The 22625-nt window shown below is 40.2% G+C and overlaps 1 protein-coding gene across 5 annotated transcripts in view; it reads left to right on the top strand.

Annotated features, from left to right (window-relative positions):
- LOC125458478 (pterin-4-alpha-carbinolamine dehydratase 2-like) overlaps positions 1 to 22625 on the top strand; it is a 69488-nt gene that overhangs the window by 17102 nt on the left and 29761 nt on the right. Inside the window, exons 3-4 of one of the 5 annotated variants that reach the window (XM_048543755.2) lie at positions 1467 to 1527; positions 6704 to 7000. The exons of 3 other annotated variants lie outside the window; for them this stretch is intronic. In XM_048543755.2, the coding sequence (XP_048399712.1) occupies positions 1467 to 1505 (39 nt within the window). In that variant the 3' untranslated portion in view covers positions 1506 to 1527; positions 6704 to 7000. Of the gene's footprint in view, positions 1 to 1466; positions 1528 to 6703; positions 7001 to 22625 lie in introns of those variants that run through there. One more of the 5 variants, XM_048543753.2, reaches the window with a different exon arrangement.

A 22625-nucleotide genomic window follows, 5' to 3' on the forward strand; every position in this document is an offset into this window, starting at 1 on the left:
GATTAACGGAAGTTATTTTAAAGATTCTGCTTCAAATTACTTTACAATGAAGCTTTGCAAGCAAAACCTAAGACTGCAGATTTAATGCATTTGAAGACAGATACTGATATATTCTGTAAACTGTCTGGGTGGGTGGGTGGGGTGTGGAGGCGGATGTTGGTGATTGGATGGTTGTTAACATCACATAACATGACAGAAAAGCTCGTTTGAGTTTACCTCCAACAGCGTATTTTACTTGATGTAGGGATGCATGTTTTATCTTCAGTAACTTAAGAAACTGGGTGTGATTATTGTAGTGTTGAAGAGTCCAACAGACATTTATCACAATTAGCCACTGTATGTGACCATTACATTCCTTGGGCACTTAAGTGTCTGGGCTAACATTAAACTATTAGTTCACAACATACGGGTGTGCTTCTAGCAGAGTGCTACGCTTCATGTGATCTGAGGCAAGATGGTATTTGTTTTTTTTTCATTGGGGCGAGCTGATGGCCTAGTGGTATTATTGCTGGACTGTTAATCCAGAGGCCCAGATAATGGTCTGGGGACCTGGGTTTGAATCCCACCATAGCAGATGGTGGAATTTGAATTCAATATATATCTGGAATTAAGAGTCAAATGATGACGATGAATCCATTGTCAATTGTTGGAAAAACCCATCTGGTTCACTGATGTCCTTTAGGGAAGAAAACTGCCACCCTTACCTGGTCTGGCCTCCATGTGACTCCAGACCCACAGCAATGTGGTTGACTCTTAACTGCCCTCTGGGCAATTACAGATGGGCTATAAATACTGCCCAGCCAGTGATGCCCTCATCCTGTGAATGAATTTTAAAAAAATATTGTTGGCTAGACCAGCGTTTATTGCCCTAACTACCCAGACCAGTTTCCTTCCCTAAAGGACGTTAGTGAACCAGTTAGGTTTTTCAACAATGGTTTCATGGTCATCATTAGTCTCAAATCCAGATTTTTTATTGAAGTCAACTTCACTGTCTGCTGTGGCGGGTTTTGAACTCGGAACCCCAAAATATTACCTGGGTCTCTGATTAAAAATCTAATAATAATACCACTCGGCAAACGCCTCACCCAAGTGTATGAGATCTTTGTAATCTCAGGTTACATGCGGTGATCCAATGGTGATATAACAATTGTGTCCAGTAGAGGTAAACTGACCGTGTAACATAGCCCAACAAAGTTCTAATTGCAGTGTGCGAATTATGAAGGTCAATATCGAGAAAGGAAGTAGTTCCCTTAACAGAGATCAATAACCCAGGGGCATATTTCGAAAGAAATTGGCCGGTCTAGCACAGGGAGTGGAGAATTTTTGAGAGTGATGGTATTGAACTGATTGCCTGAAAGGTTGGTAGATTCAGAAACACTTACTTATTTAGAAGATACTTGAATATAGCCTTGAATAATTTTTCTGCCTTTTTTAATTGCACCCATTTTTCTAACCAACCTGTTCAGACAGATCATTACACACTTATGGAGCGAGCTGGGACTTGAATTTGGGCATCTTGACCCAGAGGTAGGGACACTACCACTTCACTACAAGAATGGTGCCTTAATGAGTTTTGAGAAGATTTGTAGCTCAGGTTGAGGTTCTGGATGTGAGTTTGCTCGCTGAGCTGGAAGGTTAGTTTTCAGACGTTTCGTCATGTCCCGCTTTCTATTTATCTGGTTAGGTTTCCTTGGGTTGGTGATGTCATTTCCCACGTTGTTGATGTCATTTCCTGTTCTTTTCAGGGGATGGTAGATTGGCTCCAAATCAATGTGTTTTTTGATGGAGTTCCAGTTGAAATGCCACGCTTCAAGGAGTTCTTGTGCATGTCCTAGGACAAGCCAAACAGAGACACGCACGAGAATTTCTAGATCCTAGGACAAGCCAAGCAGAGACACGCATGAGAATTCCTAGAAGCATGGCATTCCAACCGGAACTCCATCAACAAACACATTGATTTGGAGCCAATCTACCATCCCCTGAAAAGAACAGGAAATGACATCACCAACCCAAGGAAACCTAACCAGATAAATACAAAACGGGATATAACACCAGCGCTTCGTCAGAGGCTCACTGATGATGTTACCTAGAATGGTGACGAAATGTCTGAAAACTAACCTTCCAGCTCAGCGAGCAAACTCACATCCATGGTGCCTTAAATTATGCAGGAATTGAATGATTGGTTCAGATTAATTGATTTGCATAAATGCACACTGTCCAGTAGATTAGTTCCACCAACCTCTCTGATACCTGTTCCTTCTTGCTCCTCAGATGGGAAGCTTCTGGCATTTATAAATTTTATGCAGCTTGTTGCCTCCCTCCTCCAATTCTTGAATCCAGTGAAATATTTATAAGCAGCTTTGACTGTTCCTCCTCATTGGGCCTGCCTCTTTGATTTAGGGTAAAATAGTGGTCAAAAGTGACCAACTTGTTTTTGATCTTGATTGTTACAGTTAAAGCCTTAAAACTTGAAATCTTGCCACATGATCCTTGCAGTCAACGCAATTCTAAAATCTTTGTAGAAGCATTTGGTTATCAAATTGATTTTGTCAATCTCCATTTTGCTTCTCAAATGTCGCTGCTGTTGATTAACATGCAAATTCGAGTAAATAGTATGCAGGACATGAAATTATTTTGAAGTCTGCTGCTGTTATCTGTGTGCTGGTATGCCTGATTTATAAATATGTTTTATTCTCCTATCAACCTTTTTAATTCAAATTTATTGAGTTTCTTTGCGATAAGGCAGGTAATTTGTGAATAAAACAGGATGTGCTGGAGCTACATTTTTAAAATGGAGTTTTCTGATATTTGCCTCTTTAATGTTAGCAAGTTTCTAAAATACCTTGGCACTTTCTTCAGAGTAACAATAATTGTTGTACATAGCTTGATAAAGAGACATTTGTAGTTTATAATGATTTATAAACATTTTACAACCAGTAAAGTACTTTTGAAGTGTATTCGCTGTTGTAATGTAGGAATAAATGTTGTCCAGGACACTGGGGACAGCTCCTCAGCACTTCTTTAAAATTCTGCAGTGGAATTCTTTTTAACCATCCAAGAAAGCTGAAGGGCCAGAATTTCACATCTCCTTTGAAACGCAGAGGACTGGAATCTCACCCTTGAGTTTTTGTGATTGAGCCCAATCCTTGTGACTCAGCAGTGCCAGTATTACCACCTGAGCCAGACTGAGGGAGTGATAGGAAAAATGCTGGTCTTTAGTCATTAGAATATCATATCTCCAGCCCTGGGCAAACCGTCAGATGCAGTGTGTGTCAGACTTTGCAAGCATGGAAATTTCAAAAGCGTCAGCAGTCTTGGATTTTTATTCCCCACGGCAAATTGTTTCAGGATTTTGTGATAGGAAATAAATATAAGGCTTGCAGGAATGGCTGTGAATATCATAAATATCCGTAGAGCCAATGAAGTAGAACCCTTCTGCTGTGTTGATGTTGCCAGAAAATATTAAAAAATACCTAAGTGCCACATCTGTGGAATGCATTGGCCTCCTAGTATTGTGTAAAACATATGAAAAGTTGTCGTATTTATTTAATTTCTATTGGCACATGCGGCAAGACAGATGTATTTATATAATGTATTATCCAAAATGATTCACTACCAATGAATTACTACTGACCTGTAGTTACCTTTTTTCTTAAAGAGGTAAAGTTGTATACACCTTCCAGGGTCCCATAAGCAACATTAGTTCTAGAATTACATGTAATGTACCTTGTGCACATGTTGATTAAGTATGCTTATTGGTTTTAGATTGAAATTGCTGGGGAAATTTGAGATGGATGTAGTCTAATCCAATTTTGCACGTGTGGTGATGGAGGAATCGCAAAATGCATGATCTTTTCAGGAACAGAGTGGTTCTTCAATAAGCCTGTGCTAAAATCACGTTTTGTATCGAAAAGTTCGTTCGTTGGTTCATTCGTTCACTCTCACTTGTTCCTTCATTTTATGCTGGAACCTTTGCATAACTGAGCCCTACAAATTCTAATCCCACTAAGAAGAGTCGGGCTGTCCAGAAGTATCCTCCAGGGACAATAGCCTTAGAGGAGTGTGAATAACTCTATCTCCTGAACCAGCCCTAAAATATCCAAAATTCAACTGTGTATTGAGATGTTTGGGAATGAGTCTTTAGACTCCATTCCTTTTATATAATGGATCCTGGCTGTGAAAGGAACTCTTCCAAACATTGATCTCTAAGCCACTAATCTAGAATCAGTTTAGAACTATGATCATCTTTGGGTAACTAACTAGGAGGTGAGAAGGGAGTGTGATGGCCTTCCTAAACCATCTTTTGTGCTTTTAAAAAATATACATTTGAAGCTTCGTCGGAGGCTCACTGATGATGTTACCTAGAATGGTGATGAAACGTCTGAAAACTAACCTTCCAGCTCAGCGAGCAAACTCACATCCAAAAATATACATATTTTCTCAAGCCAGAGATGTTGGGCCACAGGAGAAGCACTCTGTATTTCCCAGTGTCTATCCTGCAGCCTGAACTCTGCCTTCTTTTACCAACTGTATGACAGCGTAGCATCTTAAAAACTAACCCAGCAGCTGCTGGCCCCAGGAAGCCAAGTAGAATTATTCCATCAATGTTTTTAAATTACTCAGCCTGAAATCATCCAAATCTCTACATGACTGACTTTCTTCTCTGGAATTTTAAACAACATGATGTATCCTTCCAATTTGTAATTTACATGGCTATAGCTATGTCTGTGATTAATTGAATGCATCAGAGTCAGTACTTTTATTATTTTTAAACCATGGCTGGTTATAAGTACAAGTACTACTCCTGTTTTAAATACTTCAGGAAAACTTGTCTGTGTCCTATAAAGCCACACGGATTAAATTAATTAAACATCCAATGAATTGGCACGTGCATCCTTTTTAAAAGAAACCTGTTAAGAGAGTTGGGAAAGAGCAGAGGCATTCTGCCTCTTCTCACTTGGAACAAGTTAGGCAGTAGCTGAAGTGTATCTATTGCTTATTTGGCCCATTCTCTGTGATGGCTAAGAAAGAGCTGCCCAGTCTCATCCCAGTTTCCAGCTTTTGGTTTGTTGTCCTGGCGTTTGCAGCAGTTCAAGTGCAAATCCAGACATGTTTTAGATGCAATGAGGGTTTCTGCTTTCCTTCAATTTCAAGCAGAGAGTTCCCGAATTTTCTCCCATGCTCTGGGTGAAAATAATCCTTCGACCACTTCCTTTGAATCAATGCCCTTTGCTTATTTATCCCTTTCAGTCAGTATGTGTTTTTGAAGCCATCAGTAGGCTGACCTGTTCCAATGAGCAAAGGATACTTGCTTAGTGCACTGAGGTGCAGAATTGTGTGGAGATGAGCAGACCAGTTTTGTTTCTTGGTCTGTGTTAAGTTAGCTGGGATAGCCAATGGTGAAACAAACATAGAGACTGTTGGAGAAACTCCAGCAGACCCAGCAGCATCTGTGAAGAATGAAATAGAGTTAGTGTTTCAAGTCTTTCAACTCAAAAGTATTAACTTTGTTTCTTTCTCAACAGGTCCTGCCAGGCCTGAGTTTTTCCAATGTTTTCTTTGTTTTAGATTTTCAGTATCCAAAGTATTGTGCTTTCCTAACAGCAGAAGGGTGCTTCGATTGACTCTTGTTTTTTTCCTAATGTAGCTTTTTAAACCCTGATTACCATGAGGAGCTTAATTTTTGTCAATATCATTGAATTGTCTGCCAACTATCTTCAGTTGAACATCTGCCTGATTGAGATAACAAAGCCTTTTGAATTACTGACTTTGGAATGGTTTTAAAATAGCATTATTGTCTCATTTATTGCTTAAAGTATCAATATGTCTACATTACGAAAGTAGACCAATCCATGAGGCTCTCATTTTAGCCAAATGTGGTCTTGGCAAGTGAATCTTTTACTAATTATCAAAGGCAGCGTGGTGATTGGTTGCAGGTGTAACCCACATAAATAGTATTTGACCCTTCCCATTAAGCTAAATAAATTTGCTAATGTTAATCAGAGTTTTGTTAAATTATAGAAACTAATAATAAAAGAATGATAAACTCTTTTTTTTTGGCAGGGCATAAACTACTTTATCCATTCTCAGTACACCTTGAAAAGATTTTACATTCTTTTTGGGAGAAAAGGCTAAGTAGTTGTTGATTAATCCTCTTCCAGATGGGGTATCCTGACATTTCAAACAATCTTGTATACATTCTGGGTGTCTTTTTGAAGTTGTAACTCTATCTTAGCCTTTCTTTTTGTACTCTTCCCCACAAATATTTTCACTGCATTACAAAGCTAAAGGCAGTGAGTTTTCAGGGTCTGTTTATCCATGCCTGGTTATAAGTACAAGTACTACTCCTGTTTTAAACACTTAGGAAAACTTGTCTGTGTCCTTTTTGCTCTGTTTTTGCTGATGCTTGTAGAAGCTCACAGGCCAAATGGAGGGCCAAAGGATCTGTTCCTGTGCTATACTGTTCTGTGCTCAAATGTGACATGTAGGCAAGAGCTCTGTAGCTGCTCTTGTCTATTTTAATTAGCTTAAACAAAGTCACATTTCCTTGAAGTTTGAGGTCCATAGTCTAGTTGATGGCCAATTCAAGTTCTAAAACTAAAGCTCTATGCTAACTAGGAAAAATTCCCAAAAAACTGTGGGCACTTTCTGAGGAAGGGTCACTGGACCTGAAACATTAACTCTGTGTTTCTTTCCTTTTCAGATACTACCAGACCTGCTGGGCTTTTCCAGCAACTTTATTTTTATGCCGGTTGGAAGCTTGAATTTACACTGTGGGAAAAGATAATGTAAAATGCATTTGCAAATTTTATTTGAAATTAGCCTCTACTGAAACTGTTTTTCATCTTTTAAAAAAAATAGAATACCTAGGCTAAATAGAGACTTGATATTTAGACATGCATTAGTAGTTTGCATACTGTTGCATCATATGTTGTTTACAATTTTTTTTGAAGTTTTGAAATTGATTTTCTGCAGTTGCCTTATCAATGTTTTAGCCTGTAACAGTAAACTAAGCATAATAAATTACGATATATTATGTTAATTGCCTCTGAGATCATATATAAGTGTGAGTGTACACAGTCAATGGAGGTAGGGAATGCCTGGTATAAGGCTCCTCAACCTGTTCAAGGCAGATGCCACTGAACTGGGAGATGAGCAAGGGAGTTACCCCTGTGATAAAGGGGAAATTGGATGTCTACAGCCGTATAGTGCCTGTCAACAGCTAGTCCCAGTTTCAAATCAAGCACCAACATCTTAATTAAACCTTGGGTAGGGGCGGTGTCTCACAACATTAACAGATCTTTGCTTTTCTCTGCAGTCTACAGATCCCATTCCCAAGCCAAGACTTATGAGTTCTAGGCCCATTATTAATAGCATGTCATAGCATACCTTTGAGTTGGAGCAGCTGGGGTGGTACTAGTGCCATCAAGACATTGCTCTCCACCCTCCACCAGTGTAAAAACATTTAACTCAGATGGAAATGTGTCTGGAACAGGGCCAGGGTCACATTCTGGTGAGCACAGCGCTGATATTAGGCTGCAGCTAGAGGAGGCAGAAATGGCGTAAGTCTCTGACCGTCAGAAGACGAATGGAGAGCAAGCCCCTGCTGAACCTATTATAGATGATCACCTTCTGGATTCAGCCGTTCATGAGACAACAATAGTAATAATATTAATAATAATACAAAAGCAAGGAGGGGAAACTCTTGCAGAGGTGCCAGAGACTGAAGCGCAGGATAGAGGAGTCTGCCCAAGTTTTGTTAGAGATTGTAGCTGCGGTATGCACGCACGTCCAGCTCCTGTGGACTGCTGGTGACTGACATTGAGTGCCTGGTCCAGCAGAATGATTGGTATCAGCTGAATATGCACCAAGATCATCACTTCATGGATGCTTTCAGTCTCTGGCTGGCTGAGGGATCTTAACACACAGACAGACGGACACATTAGATGCTACCCATGACAAAGTAGTGAATATGTGCCCTACCTGGCACAATGCGTGTGTTGTACGTATTCTACCTGGTTTTGGCTATTGAGTGCACCAGTGCAGGTGATCCCAGCAAGTTGGGTTTTCATTAGAATTCATAATATTCTTATGAATGCAAAACTGATTCCCAATAACAAAGTTATGAAGTGAGAACTCAATACCAAACTTCAACTTGTCATCAGGAAACTGAATATTTACCTCAGTTATATTCAATATAACTCATCCAATTAAGTTCTCCATGCCAGCAATTCAAAAATATCCCAAGGGCAGAGGATGGGAGGTCCTGGGAGACTGGAGCCAACATTTTAGTATTTATTTTTTGCTAAATCTTAGACATTTCAAAATTATACTTTTCAAAATTCTTTCCTGTTCTCCACTTGTGAAGTGGTAACAGATTGGGTTGCTGCACTTAGATGCCTGCATCAATCCCTGGCTATTTCTGATTGAAGGTAGCACTTCAGAAATGGATATTTGACTCTGAACTGATGGAGCAGAGAGTACTTCTGCCCCTTGCTGTTTATACATGCCCTTTTCATTAGCTTTCAGATGTTTTCACAGGTATGTTCAATCTAGAATGAAAAAGTCAAAGAGAATTATATACATATTATGGGAGAACAATAGATCACTTAACCTCCCTGCTCCACGTGAGCTTCATCTCATCCAATCAGCACATCCTCCTATAAAGGTAAAGTTGCCATAGTCCCAGAGGACTGCTCTCTCACAAAAGAGAGAAAGACTTGAGCGCTGGTGGTTTTACCTCTCGGTCACCATGTGTGAGGCGAGGGAAGAGTTTGAGAAGCGTCCTTCACGATAACCACAGCTGGTGCAGGAATTGAACGCATACTGTTGCTATCACTCAGTATTACAAACCAACCATCCAGTCAACTGAGCTCAATTCCATTTACCAAACTTTGTGTTATAACCTTCATTATCATCGCTCCCCAGATGGTTTTCTTCAGATGGAGCAAGACTCAGCATGGTGGTTAGTTCAAGATGAAAAGAGTGTGAAGGAGGAGAATTCTTGAAACAGAACAGAGAAGCGGCCACCTCAAACCCAGCCTTCCCCAAAAATCAGCTTCATCCATTAGTTCACACTCTGGGATCTTGTTAATCATTTGTGGGCTGTGGGTATCGCTGGCCAAGCCAGCATTTATTGTCCATCTCCAATTGTCCCTAGATCTGAGTGACTTTTTAGGACCCAGCCAACCACATTGCTGAAGGTTTGAATCACATGTAAACCAGGATAAGGATAGTAGATTTCCTTCACTAGTGGAACTTATGTGCTGAGAGAGTTAACCTGAGGTAAGCAATCAACCCTGCGGTTTGAGAGGGGGAAGCTGGAATCAGATGTGACAGGATTATTCAAGGAAAAGCTCCTGTGTGTCCTAGATAAGTATGTACCTGTCAGGCAGGGAGGAAGCTGCAGAGTGCGGGAGCCGTGGTTTACGAAGGAGGTGGAATCTCTGGTCAAGAGGAAGAAGGCTTATGTTAGGATGAGATGTGAAGGCTCAGTTAGGGCACTTGAGGGCTACGAGGTAGCCAGGAAAGACCTACAGAGAGAGCTCAGAAGAGCCAGGAGGAGACATGAGAAGTTGTTGGCGGATAAGATCAGGGTAAACCTCAAGGCTTTCTACAGGTATTTAAGGAATAAAAGAATGACGAAAGTAAGATTAGGCCCAATCAAGGATAGCAGTGGTGAGTTGTGTGTGGAGTCAGAGGAGATAGGGGAAGCGCTAAATGAATATTTTTCAACAGTATTCACTCTAGAAAACGACAATGTTGTCAAAGAGATTATTGAGATACAGGCTACCAGACTAGGCGGGATTGAGGTTCACAAGGAAGAGATATTAGAAATCCTACAGAGGGTGAAGATAGATAAGTCCCCTGGGCCGGATGGGATTTATCTTAGGATCCTCTGGGAAGCCAGGGAGGAGATTGCCGAGCCTTTGGCATTGATCTTTAACTCGTCATTGTCTACAGGAATAGTGCCAGATGACTGGAGGATAGCAAATGTGGTTCCCCTGTTCAAGAAGGGGAGTAGAGACAACCCTGATAATTATAGACCAGTGAGCCTTACCTCAGTTGTTGGTAAAGTGTTGGAAAAGGTTATAAGGAGTAGGATTTATAATCATCTAGAAAAGAATAAATTGATTAGGGATAGTCAGCACGGTTTTGTAAAGGGAAGGTCGTGCCTCACAAACCTTATTGAGTTCTTTGAGAAGGTGACCAAACAGGTAGATGAGAGTGAACAGGTTGATGTGGTGTATATGGATTTCAGCAAGGCGTTCGATAAGGTTCCCCACAATACGCCATTGTACAAAATGTGGAGGAATGGAATTGTGGGAGATATAGCAGTTTGGATCGGAAATTGGCTTGCTGAAAGAAGACAGAGGGTGGTAGTTGATGGGAAATGTTCATTCTGGAGACCAGTTACTAGTGGTGTACCGCAAGGGTCGGTGTTGGGTCCACTGCTGTTTGTCATTTTCATAAATGACCTGGATGAGGGCGTAGAAGGATGGGTTAGTAAATTTCCAGACGATGCTAAGGTCGGTGGAGTTGTGGATAGTGACGAAGGATGCTGTAGGTTGCAGAGAGACATAGATAAGCTGCAGAGCTGGGCTGAGAGGTGGCAAATGGAGTTTAATGCAGACAAGTGTGAGGTGATGCACTTTGGTAGGAGTAACCAGAAGGCAAAGTACTGGGCTAATGGTAAGATTCTTAGTAGTGTAGATGAGCAGAGAGATCTCGGTGTCCATGTACACAGATCCTTGAAAGTTGCCATCCAGGTTGACAGGGCTGTTAAGAAGGCATACAGTGTTTTAGCTTTTATTAATAGAGGGATCGAGTTCCGGAACAAAGAGGTTATGCTGCAGCTGTACAAAACTCTGGTGCGGCCGCACTTGGAGTATTGTGTACAGTTCTGGTCACCGCATTATAAGAAGGATGTGGAAGCTTTGGAAAGGGTGCAGAGGAGATTTACTAGGATGTTGCCTGGTATGGAGGGAAGGTCTTACGAGGAAAGGCTGAGGGACTTGAGGCTGTTTTCATTAGAGAGAAGAAGGTTGAGAGGTGACTTAATTAAAACATATAAAATAATCAGAGGGTTAGATAGGGTGGATAGGAAGACCCTTTTTCCTAGGATGGTGACGACAAGCACGAGGGGGCATAGCTTTAAATTGAGGGGTGAAAGATATAGGACAGATGTCAGAGGTAGTTTCTTTACTCAGAGAGTAGTAAAGGAATGAAATGCTTTGCCTGCAACGGTAGTAGATTCGCCAACTTCATGTACATTTAAGTCGTCATTGGATAAGCATATGGACGTACATGGAATAGTGTAGGTTAGATGGGCTTGAGATCGGTATGACAGGTCGGCACAACATCGAGGGCCGAAGGGCCTGTACTGTACTGTAATGTTCTATGTTCTTCCATTCCATCAAAAATTCACTAAGCAGTCAGGACCAGGAACCAATATTTGATCCCATCATCTTGCAATCTGGAAGTCAAATGTAGTGTTCCTATTGTCTGCAGTTACAAGTGAAGTGCTTTCAGAAGTTATAGCACATCTATGTGGATGAGCCTCATTCACAGCCTGTGGATGACTGGGATGTAAACCAAACAATGGAATAGAGCAGAAACAGCGATATTGAAATTAAGCCAAGATAGTACAAATGAGTGTATGCTGGGAAAGAAGGATCGAACTGTGACTGGGACACGCTTGGAAGAAGCCACTTATAAAATGATAGCATGTGTTTGAATATGGCAGAGAGTAGATTAAACCAGCGGTGACGGGCTGTTTTAGACTCGAGCTTGTCCAGCTGGTTTTAATCAAACTGACTGAAACTCATGTCTAAAAATGAAATTGCCAATATCCAAACTTACTTTGTTAAAACAGAAAAATATTAAATGTTGTCTCAGTTTTCTGCAGGCTAACATAGTTTGGTTTGATTGACTTTGCAGTTGTATTGACCATAATGCATAACTTGCTCATTCATTTATTTTAAAATGGAGCAAGTTGCTAACATGTTGCTGTATTTGAGCCTGCGATTGTTGCCAGGTGTTGCAGTTACTGGAAGTAGCATAAATGTGTTATAACGCTGACTTACCATACCCAGTGGTGTTTCTAAATGTAGATTGCATCTGATCATTGCATGTTTTGTAGAGAATTGATTTAACTTGATTATATTTCTTTTTTAATTTTAAAAGAACAGCGTGAAGTATTCCATTAAATTTAAAGCCGTTTTCAAGCCAGAGAGATGTTTGTTATTCCACCGCTGCAACAAAATTTTTAAGAGTGTATTAGCTGAAACCTATTTCCAACTATGGTAGTAGATTATTAAACGCATTCCAGGGGTAACTTGAGACGACATCACTTGTCTCTCTGCACCATATGCACTTTATGATGCATTTTCCACATGGACTGTTTGGTATCGTACTGTGTTGAATTAAGTCACAGCTGTCTTGACATGGAACGATATCAAATGTTGTTTTATCTGTTAAAGCAGTTTGTAAAACTAATTATCTGTCTAGCTCTTTTATCATTGAATTGTTTCATGGGTGGTAAGCAAAAAACACTGAAATAATACCTTTCCTTATACAATATAAATCTCCTTTTGAATTGTCATAACTTTATTCTGAAGTAAAAACTTGTAATAAGGAATAAGCGAACTGCTGCAGCTATTTGTGTGTAAGATTATTTTTAACTTATTTTCTCACCATGTAATGGGAATGTCAGTAACTCTAGGTCTCCCATTAATACAATTATGGAATAGTAATAACTGGGTGAGGTCACTTTTCCTGCCTCAGGGAAAAGTGCCCACAAAGGTTTAATTTTCTTTTCCTGTGGTTGAGTTGTGAGAGTGGGGAAGTGAGTGCCCAGCCCTGGATGCAGATCTGAGGCGGCCATATGAACTGCCAGGTACCATGTCAGGATGTTTTATGGATCATCTTGTTTATCAAAGACTTCATCATCATTTTGTTAAATATTATGCTCCTCTTGCCTTCTACTCTCTCTCTCTCGCCCACATCTCCCTCCACGTGTACCTTTTGCCCTATCAATGCCAGCATGTGCCAAGTCGTGCTTTCCATATGCTACCCTTTTCCCTTGCACCCTCTGCCAACTTACTCAGTATCCAGATCTCTAGTGCCATGCTGTGATGGCTTGAATAAAATTCTAAATAATTGCTATAAAATTCACTAAGTAAAAAGAAATTCCATTCACAAAAGCCCATAACACATATTTGAATACCCTAAATTTTGATTGCATATCAAAATAAATATTTTATTCATGACTGCATATCAAAGACAAACTAATCTTTTAATAATCTCTTGGGGTTAACAATCAAACTGTGAACTTGCAGCCTTCTCCCCACTGTTATAATAAGTCGCTTTCTGCAACTTAACACTTGACATAACCCCAACTGTTATCATTCTAGCATTGTTAACGAACAGCTATTGAAGATGCAAGAACAGCATTTTTTTGGACTCTCACACACAGGCAAACAGATTTTATTTCCTTTTTTGAAAGAACAGGAAGTTTAAATAATTTGATAGTTTGTTACTTCTGCTTACTGGAAAACCTAGATCTCCATCTTAAAGTCATGAAGTACTTACTGCTTCTTAAAACCATCCCTGCATCTGGAGTTCAGTGCAACATGGTGGCATTATTTCTACAAAGTGTTTAACAAGCTAAATGCAACGTATAGACATAACATGTAGGAGCAGAAGTAAGCCATTCAGCTCATTGAGCCTTTGCCACCCTTCAATGAGATCTTGGCTGATCTGATAATCCTCATTCCTCTGTCCTGTCTTTTTTCTCCACAACCCTTGATCCCCTTACTGATTAAGATATCTGCCCATCTTAGCCTTAAATACTTAATCCAGCCTCAATAACTCTCCGCGACACAGAATTACACATGTTGACTACTCAGTGAGAGAAGAAATTCCACCTTGTGTGCATTTCAAATGTGCAACACCTTGTTCTGAGAGTATACTCCCTAGTCCTTGGCTCTCCAACAAAAGGAAACAACCTTTCCACACCTACACTGTAAAGGCTCCTAATAATCTTCTATATTTCAATGAGGTCACCTCTCATTCCTGTAAACTCCAATGAGTACAGACCCAACCTACTCACTCCTTTATAAGACAGTCCCTTCATACCTGAGATCAACCGAGTGAATCTTTTTCTGGACTGCCTCCGACGTCACTATGCCTCCCCTTAAAAAAGGGGACCAGAACTATTCTTTGTATTCCATTTATGGTCTGACTAGTGCCCTGTCTAGTCTTAGCAAGACCTCGCTACTTTTATTCTGCATTACCTTTGAAATAATTTTCAACACTCCATTTGCCTTCCCTACTACGTGCTGAACTTATTTCTTTCTATATATGATTTATGCACAAGGAATCCCAAATCCCTCTGTTGTAGTTTTCTGTAGTATTTCTCTGTACTATTCTTCCTGCCAAAATGCATAATCTCTCATTTCCTCACACTATATTCCATCTGCCAAGTTTTACCCACTTACCTAGGCTGCCTATATCTGTAGACTGTTTGCATCATCCTCATGATTTGCCTTCTTACTTATTTTGTTGTCACCTGCAAATTTGGCTCTAGTACACTCACTTCCCCTATAACAATTGTGTTGCCAACAATAGTGCCTTTGGCACTCCACTACTTGCTGGTTGTCATCCCAAACATGCTTCTCTTATCGAATCCTCTGATCTTTTGTTAGTTAGCGGATAGTAGATCTGTGCTCATATAACACCTTCTACACTGTGAGTGTTAGGCTTGCTTCACAACATGCTGCACTTAAAGTTGACCAGGTTTGCTTGCGGAAAGGTAAATGAAGTAGGACAGCTTCCAGTCATTTGGCCAAAGCTGCACTGAAGACCACACTTTGCCTGGATCACTGGGTTACACTTCAATTATAAAGCTTTTTCTTCTGAAAGAGTCCCATCTAACTAATTCTCTTAATGAATTTAATAAAGGAGTAAATGCGTGAACCTGAAATTCCAAAAGTTGTTCTTGGCAGAGAGAAGGCCTTTGCTCAGCCTGAATGCTGAGTCTGGGGTCCAGATTTTCATGCTTTCACTTGGAGTTGATTACACTTTAAACATGGTGAGTGGGGCCAAGTTCTGTGACTGGTGCCCCTGTTGCTCATAATATGTAATGGCACCAGAAAAGGGTTTGAGCAGTGAGGCTGGGAGGTCACATATCTTATCTTGCCAGCTCCATTTTAGACCCTCTCCAATTATGGAGGATTCAGATTGGCTTCTCAGGGAGGTTTTGTTCATGGTGCGTTAATGAGAACATGAACTATGGGAGCCGTGTAGTCTGAAATCTGGAAATTTTTGATGGTTAAGTTCAAAATGTGTTGACAAACTTGTGTCATAATGAAATGCTCTGTGATAACTTAAGTATGCATTCAATATAAAGATCAATGATGAGATTTTGTTCCAGTAAGATAAATGGCCATTAAGCTGCTACTTTGACGACACTGGTCAGTGGGTTATGTTGTTCTGCCTTGAACAGTACTGATATTCACATTTGACTGTCAATGTCCCTTGTGATTTAATCTCTTTAATTGAATGACAGCTTGGAAATCTGTTCTTCTAATGATGAACTTGAATAGGTGGCTGAGATGTTTCAGTTACTTACAAAAGTTTAATGTATTCAGACCTGGGGGCTTTTGCTTCTGGAACTACAGGTAGTTTTGCTGTAACACTTTTTTTGTTAATGCAAATGGGCTGTAATGTGATTGATGAATAGTGGATGCTGTTTGAATAATGCAAACTTTCTGCTGTATAGGTATAGCAATTTTCCTATAGCAATTTTCCTATAACCCAATTTTTAATGGCAATTTTATTTATAGCATAAGGTCACACAAGAATGCAACTATCTGCATGCAGTGGACTCCTGTTATGAATGCTTGGCTGAGCTCCAACCCCACTAATGCATTCATCTGCACAGAGGTGGTTTTTACAACTGTCAAAGGGGATTGTGAGTTTGTTTATCTTGATAGTTGTGATTTAAGGTGCCTTTCTTAAAAGTGGTTTTTGATTGGTTGTTTATCTTCATTTCATGAAAACCTCAAAGACTCCTGCAATGTTTTTACAGGGTTCAGGAACTTTTGACAAAAAGGACAATGAGAGGGCTTGGAATGTGAATGTTAGGGGGTAGGGAGGCCACACATTCATCTACCAAACTCATCTGATGTTCCATCGAATGGAGGCAGCCATTTTAACCTGCTGCCCATGCCTTCGGTCTGTTTCTAGAGCCAGTGGCTTTGAATCTGCCAGCCCCTACCAAGCGACCATGGCAAGAGGGGGTGGGCACTATTGGGTGGGAGACAGGATTGTAGTATTTGGAAATTATCCAACTCAACTTGTTCCCCAAGGATAGAAATCCAGATCTCAGAGTTTGTGGGCAAATTGTAGCTACGTTTGTCATGAATAGGTTGAAGAAAATCTAATGCTTCAGTCTTTTGTTTTATGCATAATTGTGTGCTTTGTGGCAACAGTAGGAGCCAGAAAGTGCTTGATATAGTTTGTTACATTTATTGCAGCTTGTTAGTTTTTTTTTAACTTGTATTACATATGGTGTAACTTCTACTTGCTGTGCACTAGGTTACTCTAACTTCTGCTTTGTTCCCATTTTGTTCTCCGAACATGAAATATTACCTGGCTGAAAGAATACTGCTCTTCTTTTCAATGTTTTCTGCAGGCATTTTCCTTTTTAAATGCAACCCAACTTGACTCTCCCTCCAAGCTTTCAGTCCTACCCTGTGGTATCCATCTGGTGTCACGCTGCCAGTACAGCTGCGACTCTGTAGGTTCTAAGATTAATCATAGTTTTGAAACCAATATCTTAACACATTTTGGGGTGTGCTATGTTTGAATGTCATCATAGCTTATGTGTCTCCATCATAAAAGGCTCCAGTTAATATCGTACAAAGCTGAAGTAACATACATCTGGTTTGCAGTAATTTCCCCCAAACCCCATTGCAATTTTTTGATTACAGTTCTGTTTCTGTAACATTTGAGTTATTGTGACTGATTAAGATGCCCAAATTATTTCAATTAAATCCTGCAGATTCAATTATACGTAAAAGGCTACATCAGCAGTCTTGCTGCTTGGCTAATGTTTTCATCACGAATCTTCAAGTGACCGGTAGCCAAATTTTAGTTCTTTATGGTTTGAAATGTGATCCTGTGGTGTACTTCAGATGAGTACTGATGCATCATGACTGAGCATTGACTAATAATTTATACCTTCTTAAATTTTTATTTAATCAAAGTTGAAGAAGTACAGGCTGTAGCCAAATTAAGGAAGGTCTTGTTGCCGGAATACTACAATTACTTTAATTTGGTCTCAAGACAGATACCATGCAAAGTAATTATACTTAATGATAGATCACATGACAAGATGTGAAAAATGTCAAACATCGTTAACTATGAAATGCAAGCACAAGACTGTATCTGAATGTTCTTTCCTTTTATTGCCAGCTATACTCAATGAAGTTAGTATGTTGGTGCACTGCAAATATTTAAAGGATAATAAGACACCACTTAAATAATAGACTTCTAATTTACCTGATTAGTGTTGGAATTTATCTCCAGGCCATTGGCCAAAAGGTACCTTCTTGAGGCATATTAAACATGAATTAATTAAGATTGCCATGAGAATTGCTTTGGGAAATTAGTCTTTAAATTGCCAGAGCTCATTTTCTTGGTGGGAGTTATTTTTGTGAAAGACTTCATCTAACAAATTGAAACACAGACAAAGATTAAGTAAATCTAAAATTACAGAGGTTGGGTGATGGATAGTTAGCATGATCTTTCACTTGTGGAGTTTGACTCAAATTCAGTTCAGACTTCTACAAAGCAGGAAGCTTGAGTATTATATGGAGGGTGGGTGGGCACAAGTACTCTCTCATATCCTTGTTTTGATAATTTGGCATTTGGAGAACTTTGAAAGAACATGCTTTATAGGACATTTGGGCAGCTCTGAATTTTAAGAAATGGAGTTTAAGGATTTGTCCTCTCAAATTTCCTAACATTGTGATATGAACATAAAGCCTGTTTTGCTCTTAGTGATCATGTTTAGCTATTTGCTGAGGTTAACACAGTACTGAAGAGAAGCTGAGTTTACATTATCTTTGCGTCAGCAGCATCCATGATTGTAAATGTCAGATGATGGTCTAATCCATTGATTGTGATCAATTTGAGGGTCTAATGAAGGGCGCTTTTTAGATTAGAAGTAATTATCTATCACATACTCAAAATATTTGGAATTATCTGAACGAAATCTGGCTTTCTTGCCAAAGCTGTTATTTTCAATGTGGGGCAGGCCGATCTTTATTGGTCATGTATTCCCGTCCACCCTTTATCTCTGATTCTAAGGCAGTGTGTGCGACTGAGCACCGTGGTGTGTTGCTTTTGACAAGATGTGGCTGCAGTAGAGAATCAGTGACCGACCCTGCCTGAAGCTGCCAGTCAGTGGAAAGCTAGCAGTCACAGGGTACTGATGGCACCAGAAGACTGAAGCCCACGATCAGTAGGCAACATGGGTTACTTTCCAGGAAGTATTGGAGGCTGAGCCTCAGCAGCAGAAGGGGTTCAAAGGCAAAGGTGTGTTGGGTAACTTCCAGAGGCTCCACCACCCCCACCTCATCTGTGCCCCAGATCAATGCCTCCCTCCCCTCCTTCAGTGGTTTTTAATTGACTGCTTGAGGAGCTCTATTGGTGGCAAGTTGTGAAGGAGCCTGCGATATTCATGTCAGGTAGGTGACGCATAGTTACTCCTCAACACCAACACAGCTGGTTCTATTTTCTCCTCCACTGGTGGTAGGAAGAAAATTCAGCCCTTAGAACCCATTTCAAAGACGAAAGCTTGATAAAGCTAAGTTGTTATGATGTTTACTAGCTGATTTATGATGGTGCTTCTGCTTATGAAAACATTTCAATGAAAAAGTTGCATTGTGAGATATTTGTTCACTATTTTTTCCCATGGAAAGTATTTCGGGTTGAATTGAAGAAAGACTTTCAGTTGCTCAGTGCCTTATACAAGCTCAGATATTCCACAGTGCTTTACAGCGAATGAAATACTTTTGAAATTAATATTTAATATATGGAGTTTATGCTTTAAAACTAAGTGAATTTTGCCACAGTCTAGAAAATTGAAGAACTTATATTGAAACTAAGCAAACTAATTTGGGGCTAACTCAATTCTGCTTATTTCAAAGTCCTAGCATAGGCATCTTATCTCCTCCCACTTGGGTGGCCAATGATGTGAAATAATTTCTGTTTCTGTTGAGATCAGCCAGAAATATTTAAACTGTCACAGGTGAATTTCTAATCATGTTGGCATGGCAAGTTGTCTGCAGATAATATCACCCATTGCAAGCAGATAGTTTGCTTGTTTGATGGGCCTGATGTTTCAGAGATCATATTGTCTTGATTCCCAGCATAAGAAAATAAGGTACTACCATTGTTTTTGGGAGAAGCAGGGGTGCTGTTAAGTTGTGAAGAATGATTTAGCTGCACAGTTCTTGGGCTGTGGAACTGGAAGTTAAACTGCAGGTGGTTGGGTCCCACAATTAGAAACTGTTTAAAATAGCTCTGAGCAACATGATTACTTTGTCACTTTGGCCACTTACACTAATGTTTGGAGAAAAGGCATGTCGTGCAGATTAATTCACGTGGCACAAACTGTTAAGCAAATATACCTATCCAGAGATTAAAGGTGTATATTTGGGTTAACATGTGAGGAGCTATGACATCCCATTTAGATCACAACAGGGCTCTCAAGTTGCACCCCTAAGTTAAGCCATTATTACGTAGTCAGGTATTAGGAAAGAAGGCACTCAGACTGTTTGGGAAAGTGACAAGCGCTACTTGAGAGAACACCTCAGGGAAACCTTAAACTTATAATAGCCGTAATCGTGAAAAAATGATTTGAAAGGTGAAATATGGGGAAACAAATTGTGAGTAATTCAGACTGCCGTTAAAGGAGTTTGTGATTTCTCCATCTCCACCACCTCAGAATGCTATTTAGCACAAACAGAGACAAGTAATAGACTTTGTTTTCTAACCATTGACAAAGAATGGAAATTCAATCCAGATATCATAAAGAAACAAATCTTTGTTTGGGAACAAAGAGTAGTTTGTGCTGTAAGATGGAAATTGATTCCATGGAATGTTTTGAAGCTTTCTGAAAGTATCCCTGCATATCAATATGTAATTGCTAGAAAGTTCCATGGTCAGTAATTGCAGAGCAATCACTGGAAAGCCAGTCAGTGACCACATAGAAGGGTTGGAATAAAGACTGAAAAGCTTCCATTACTATATAGTGTTTCAGTCATTAAAGTAACTGTAAGAGTGTTTATTTGGTTGAATGTCATTTTCCTTTTTGCTCGAGATACTTTTACGGCAATGATGATAACTCAAGCCACATGCAAGTGACTCAGCGAGTCATTATTGGTGGTGTGTAATCATTTAACGCTACAAGTACTATAGGTAAAAGTCATTGGTGTAGTAATGTAAAATATGGTACGGTTTAATACAATGAAACTTTAAAGTTTAACTGAAATGCAATGTACTCTCACTCAAACACTGCTTCAGTTTTGACAAGCTCATTTTATTTTCAAATAACCCTATGATTTTATCTCTCCTGAGTCTGTAGGTGTGAGGCTGGAAAAGCACAGCAGAACAGACAGCATCCAACCAGCAGGTAAGTCAACGTTTCGACCTGAGAAGTTGACTGACTTGCTGTTCAAATGCTGTCTGACCTGTGCTTTTCCAGCCTCTCGCCTATAGACTCTGGTTTCCAGAATCTGCAGTCCTTATTATCTCTGATTATCTATCCTTATCGTTTTGTAATCTCTGAGCCCCATAACTCTCAGATATTTGCACTCCTCCATTTCTGGTCTCTTAAACATCCTTGATTATAATCACTTCATCATTGCCATCTGCATCCTCATCTTCCAAGCTTGATAATTTCCTACTTGGATTTCTCTATCTTTTTATCTTTAGAACTATAGTAAATTTATGACACAGAGAAAGCCTGTCACGTCTGTGGCAGCTGAATAGACTAGTCACCCATTCCAATCCCACCTTCCAGGATCTGGTATCTTTTCATTGTGTCTGAACCACTGCAAGCTGCAGGATCCAAGTTTCTTTTAATTGATTTAAGAGTTTCTACCTCGACCATTAATCCAAACAGCCAATCCAGACACCCTGTAATCTTCTGAGTGAAAATGCTTTACCTTGTGTTCCTTCCAATATTTTTTCAATCACCTTAAATCTGTGCTCCCTGGTATTTGACCTCTCTTTTCGGGGAGACTGTTCTTCCCTGTTTATGCTACCAAGCTCCTAATTATTCTGCACACACCAAATAAATTAGCCCTCAGCCACCTCTGATATAAGGGAAACAGCTCTAGCCTATCCAGTCTTTCCTCAACTGCAATTTTCAAGCCCTGACAACATTCTTTTAAATATCTCCTGCGTTCCCTTTCTAGCAATAATGCCCTTCATGTAATGTAGCAACTAAAAATGCCATTCCAGCTGTGGCATAGCCAGTGTTTTGTGTAGTTTCAGCATTACATCTTACCTTTTCCATTAAATATCTCTCCCAGTGACCCAAAGCATCCCATTTACAGCCTTTGCCGCTTGCAGGTAGCTGTCAACCTGTACTCTGCGATCTTTCACTTTCTTGATCCTTCTCAAGTGGGGAAGCAGTGGCATGGTGGTAATGTGACCAGATTTAAATCCAGAGCCTCAAGTTAATGTTCTGAGACATGCTTTCAAATCCCATCATGGTAGATGGTGAAATTTGAATTTAATAAATAACCTGAAATTAAAAGCTAGTCAAATTGTGATCATGTCCATTGTTATGAAAAAAATCTGGTTCATGAATTCCCCTTAGGGAAGGAGAGCTTGGCGTCCCTCCCTGGTGTGCCCTACATGTGACTCCAGGCCTTCAATAATACGGCCAATTATTGATTGCCCTCTGGAAAAGTGGAGATAGATAATAAATGCTGGTTGATTCATGACAGTCCCATTCTGTGGGAGAATATATTTTTAAAAATCCTCACATTTATTGTGTATTCCCTTGCTCATTTTGTCCTGCACAAAAATATAACTTCACAGATTGGTTGGCAGAAGACAGCAATCAAGCCATTGATATCTTCTTGCAGCCGACGGCCACCCTCTTCACTGTCATCTTTCTGGCCAATTTTTATGTCTTCTGCAAATTTTCCACTCGTGCCTCCCCCATTCTCAGGATGGCGGTGGCAGGGTAGGAAGAGTTCGAGCTCCTGGCCTGTCTGCTTCTATCACCGGGCCAGCTGCATTGGTTGTCTTTTGTTTTCTAACATTAAGTTGATCTTGCCTTCTTTTGGTGGCTTGGGTGAGGAAGGAGGTTTTGAGAGATTGCTGCAGGGGAGAAAGTGGCGTGGATCTGGCCGTTCCTTGAGGCTCGTGGGTCCTTCAGCCAGGCTGCTTCAGCAATGGCTTTGAAGACAAGGCAGGTCTGGATCCAGAATTCCAGTGACTGGCCTGGGACTTCTCTCAGCAGCAGCTTTCATCTGGGTCTCCCTGTGGCAGCTTCGGCGTCGGCCTGTTACTTTTCTTCGGCATCGTGGAGGTCA

This window comes from Stegostoma tigrinum, chromosome 13 (genome assembly GCF_030684315.1).
Source record: "Stegostoma tigrinum isolate sSteTig4 chromosome 13, sSteTig4.hap1, whole genome shotgun sequence".
NCBI lineage: Eukaryota > Metazoa > Chordata > Chondrichthyes > Orectolobiformes > Stegostomatidae > Stegostoma > Stegostoma tigrinum.